Source organism: Microtus oregoni, unplaced genomic scaffold (assembly GCF_018167655.1).
Source record: "Microtus oregoni isolate MIOR12 unplaced genomic scaffold, Mior012 000160F_ref0000428, whole genome shotgun sequence".
Taxonomy (NCBI): domain Eukaryota; kingdom Metazoa; phylum Chordata; class Mammalia; order Rodentia; family Cricetidae; genus Microtus; species Microtus oregoni.
In genome coordinates this window covers 773,380-778,704 of record NW_024544815.1, presented here as the reverse complement: position 1 = coordinate 778,704, position 5,325 = coordinate 773,380, and the positions used below count along the sequence as shown (strand labels likewise).

Here is a 5,325-nt window from a genome sequence, read left to right as displayed (position 1 = left end):
ATATCAGGGTTATACCTATTTATTTATTCATTCAATTATTTATTTTAGTGTGAGCTGATATTCTATGCAATAACGTGCCTGAATAAAGTGTGCTCTCCTAAAGGAGGTTTGTAATATTTAGAAAATCACTAGCCTAGAGGGAGGGTTGTCTTCATCTCAGAAGAAAACTTATAAAGCCACTGAGATACATTTGAAAACCCTGTTTTCCAGTGATATTTCTTGATAAATCTTACAAATATATTAATACTAAAATTTTATGGAATGGCAAAGTTTCTCAGATTTCAGAATATAAGCAATCAATTAAAAATATTTCTACATACATTGATTATGGGCATTAAAGAAAAAAGATAAGAATATTTTAAGGAAAAAAAATGTTTTTGGTGGGAGGATTTCAAGTCTGGGTTTCTCTGTGTAACCCAGGGTATCCTGGCATTTGTTCTGAATGCTAGGATGACCATTAACTCAGAGATCCACCTGTCTCTGCCTCTAGAATGATGAAACGGAATATCTGTATTACCAAGTCCATCTGATAAAAGATTGTTTAAACCCATGTGTGGCAGCAGGCTACTCATCAGAGAGTAAGATGTCTTTAACATGAAATATACGTAATGTCAACTGGATGTAGACCAAGACTGCTCATGCAATTCCGAGGTGCCCAGACCCAAATAATCATACAGAAAATATATTAATTGCAACACTCTTTGGTCAAGTTATTAACATCTTAAACTACTCCATTTCTATTTATCTGTGTATCACTATGAGGCTGTGGCTTACAGGAAAGGATCCAGGCATCTTTATCCTTTGGCATCTACATGGCATCTCCTTGACTATGCCTATTCTCTCACTTTATCTGTGTTTGGATTTCTCACCTGACTTTAATCTGCTGAGCCATTGACCAAAAAAGCTTCTTTGTTAATCACTGGTAATTAAAAATATTCACAGCATACAGAGGAGAATATAACATCAACTGGATGTTGAATTTTCTTTAATATAATTATATAATTACAAAGCAATTATTAACCAAAATGCATTACAGTACTAATAGTTGAGTTTTACCTATTAATTGCTAATTCATTTCCACATTATAATGGAGTAAACATTTGTCAAAATTAGGATTTCTATTGCAGTGACTAAAAAACCTGTCCATAAAGTAAATTGTGGAGGAAAAGATTTATTCAGCCTAAATTCCACAATGCTGTTCATCGCCAATGGTAGTCATGGCAGTAATTCAAATAAGGCAGGAAGCTGGAGGGTGGAACTAATGCAGAGGCCATGGAGGGCAGCTGATACTGTGGTTTCCTGTGGCTTAGTCTGTTTTCTTACAGAACTGACAACGAGAATCCCATGGATGGCACCACCCACAATAATGTGGTTCCTTGCCAACTGAGAAAATGCTTTAGATCCAGATCTCATAGAGTATTGAAAACTTTAAAATTTGTGCCAGTAAAGTTTACCCTCAAGGTTCAAAAAAGATGCTACTATAAGCCAATAAAATCTACACACAATCTGTTCTTTCTAACCTTGTCTTTTTATTGTTCTTTCTTTTTCGTTATTCTAATTCTTGTCCTGCCTATAATTTCTTAGCTCTCATTCTCTGTCTCAAATCTAATTACAATTCTCAGCTACATTCTTTTTCTTCTTCTTTTTTCTTCGTTTTCCTATCTCTGCTAATTTTTAGAATGCTTCTGCTCCAACTTCTGTTAACTCTCTTTGTTCTTACCCAGCTACAAAGACCAACAAAAGCCTACAGGCAGACCAACTCAGAGACAAGAAAGTTTATGGACAACTGTTCATTACCACGTTTGCCAAATGTTGCAAAATCTAAGGGCATTTTGGTTCTGAAGTTTATAGCATTTACTTACTTACTCTAAGCAATTGGAACAAAGAAAAGACCCAAGCCTCAAAATTACCAGAGGTGCCAGTGGAGGTTTGTCTTCCTCCGGGCTGTGGGTAGATGGTCAATTGTTTTTCTTGAGATTAAGACACAGTAGTAAATCTCCTGAACAAAAGTCATCAGTAAACTGAGGTGAAGATGAGCATGAGGTGTTAGGAATCATTTAAAACAAGGCTACTTTTAGATCATTGCTTCTATACCTACAAGTGAGGTAAAACCAGTAAATGCTTATATTTTCTATCTATTTGAGTAGAAATGAATCTGCAAATTTGGGCACACAGTAATTCTATTTCTTCAGATATCTGGGAATGTCTTAGATGGGATATTTTATATGGACCCTAAACACTGACCGAATGCCTGTCAATAAAGATTATTGCAGGAAGGCTGATCCCTGCATTTACATAGGAGACTGGAGCAAACACTTGGTAGTGGGACTGTTTTCACATATACCTAGAGGATGCAATCAGTAAACAGAAAATTCATAGGTAAAATTGTGTCCAGTAAATGACCAAATAGTAATAAACTGTGGGAGTTGAATCGCAAATTTGTAGCAGAAAGAAATAGGCTATGGTGAAGAAACTACAGCAACAGTTGCTTTAACCAAAAGGCAGTAATACCAACATTCCATACATTGCATTTAAACCTCCATTCACTGTTCCTCACTCTGATGGTTTGACCATGTGAAATAAGACGACTAATTACTAAATAATCCTTTTGCTCATAGCAATGGAGGCATTCCCTCAACTGAGGTTCCCTCCTCTTTACTTCCTCTAGTTTGTGTCAAGTTCAAACTAAACTACCTAGTACAGCATACATCTGCATGATACTTTCCTGAAATAGAAAATAGAGCAGTTATTTTGGATTCCTATCATAAAAAGAACTAAAAATTCTTTAATAACTCCATTGTTACTTTTGAAATCAAGAATTCTCTTGAAATTTTATTTGCACATAAATAAGAACTAAAATTTGGAATTAACCTATTGCTCGATAATAAACACTAAGTTGGTTTTGCCTAAAATAAAAACAAGAGCACCCTTCAGAATGACTCAAAATCAAGGTTGTTGAAAAATAATCACAAATACTATATGAAAAAGAGGAATGTTTATGTTTTTTATGCACATGAATTTCTATGTAAAAATAATTTTTTAAAGGTGCCATGAAACTGTAATGGAGCAAGGGTAATGTTACATGGAGTGGGTAAGAAAAAAAAATAATAAGGTAATTCAATGACATGTTTACACTACAATTATAGAAAATAAGTAATTTGTAAAAAAAATCAAGCATGTTTTGCAAATCATAATATAAAACGTCTCAAAAGGAACTTTTTCAATGCAATCATAACATCTTTGTTTCTCAAACAGTATATTATGGGATTAAACAGTGGGGTCAGCACTGTATAGAAAAGAGAAAGGAATTTGTCTGTTACTGCTGAATAGCTGGACTTTGGTCTCAAATATGTGATGATACCTGATCCGAAGAATAAAGCTACAATTATAAGGTGGGAAGAACATGTAGAGAAGGCCTTGGCTCTCCCAGTAGCAGATGGAAGCTTCAGAATGGTTGAGATTATTTTTACATAAGATACCAATATCAACATAAAAGGAACTGTGACCACTAAAAGGGCAATCACATAAATCACTACCTCTAGCATTAAAGTGTCCCCACAAGCTAGGCTCACTACTGGAGGTACATCACAGAAAAAATGATTCAACTGATTTGATCCACAAAATGGTAGAGAGAAGATCCAATATGTGAACCCTATATGCACAGGAACTCCAAATACCCAACAGCCAGTTGCCAATTGTATACAGAAACTATTGTTCATGATGACAGGGTAGAGCAATGGGTTGCAAATGGCAACATACCTGTCATAAGCCATAACAGTCAGAATAAGGCATTCAGTGGCCCCTAAACAAAGGAATAAATACATTTGAGTAGCACACGCTATAATGGAAATGCTTCTGTCTTGTCTGTAGAGACTGGTTAATAACCTGGGGAGAATGACTGACACATAACATATTTCTAAGAAAGAAAAATTTCCAAGGAAAAAATACATGGGAGTCTGCAGAGAAGGGTCAGTCCTAGTAATTATGATGATAAAACTATTGCTCATCACAATAATTAAATACATTATCAAAAACACCACAAAAAGAAATTCTTGCAAATTGGGAACATCAGAAAATCCAATTAAGATGAATTCTAACAACGTGGAACGGTTCTTTTGTTGTGGAGTTTTTAATATGGATCCATCCATGGATGACAGGTATCAAGGCTATAAGTCATTTACTCCATAGAATTCAAAAAATTTGTGACAAATTGTGTGTCAAATCCACAGACACAGTAGTGATGTCCACTTGTATTTATTTCCTTGAGTTATTTGCAAGCCTATATAGTCCCGTTTCCTAAATTTTCATAGAATACAAGAAAAGGATATTTAAAACCTTTTTTTCACACTCACAATTAATAATCATGGTTTATCACAAACCAAAAGAACAAGACACAGAGCAACAAAACAAGATCACAATGGTTCAGGCTGCCTATCCTTGGCTATAAACAGTTGCCTTCAATGTGTAGCACAGTGAGGAATGCTATTACCTTGAAGAAAGAAATGAGTTTCTGATCAGTAATATGGAATGAGAAGTTTATAAAACTCAAGATCATGTCAATTTTGTAGAAGTCACATATGAAAAATAAGTATAAGTTCAATATATTGGAAGGAAACAAAAGCTAAAAGGATTAAAAAACAAAAATATAGAATCTAGTGCATTGATGTAGGCATTGAATATCTTTGATATATAAAAATAATTACTTGGGGTTAGTAATTGTGCCATTTAGTTAAACCTTCCTGAAATCTTGAGTTTTGTACATTCCTGATTCCATATTACTGATTTCTGCTCTTAGGATTTCAAGTTTCTTTATCCATCTCTTTTCCCCAAACATTACCATAATTTAAAATCTGACTCGGTGTTTTACTTTTATTAATCTTGAATTTCTGGGAGTGACTAAAACTTTGAGTGTGAATTTTATTTTCATATTATTCTAAACTTTTTCACATATTTCACATTCACAAGAGTAAATATAAAAGAGTAAATATAAAATTTTGGGTAGAGTGTAATCTTGTGTAAAATGATGGAGACAGTAATCTATAATGTCTGGACCTTCAAACTCTAGTTTGGTTTTCTGAAAACTTACAATTTGCTTATTTGCTTCCTTTACATAACTATACAATTTCTTTTTATTTTATAACTTCTCAAGAACATTCAATATTTACATAATTTTTCCATATATATTCTTATTTAGATGCAATACAGCACTCATGAAAAATAAATTTGAAAAAAAAAAATCAACTTGCACATAGAGAATTGAAGTTTCTTTTTTCCTGATGTTTCTGAGTAGCTGCTTGTGTAGTTCTGAGTAGATGACGATGATTT

The 5,325-nt window shown here is 33.8% G+C and overlaps 1 protein-coding gene across 1 annotated transcript; it reads right to left on the bottom strand.

The window, feature by feature from the left end:
• Positions 1 to 3,188: 3,188 nt before the first annotated feature.
• Positions 3,189 to 4,148, bottom strand: LOC121445146 (olfactory receptor 10AG1-like). Its single transcript, XM_041647156.1, has one exon. The coding sequence runs from the start codon at positions 4,146 to 4,148 to the stop codon at positions 3,189 to 3,191; it is 960 nt and encodes a 319-aa protein (XP_041503090.1).
• Positions 4,149 to 5,325: the final 1,177 nt, after the last annotated feature.

Coding starts and splice junctions, on each gene's coding strand:
- LOC121445146 (XM_041647156.1), bottom strand. CDS start 4,148: ATGGATGGATCCATATTAAAAACTCCACAACAAAAGAACCGTTCCACG.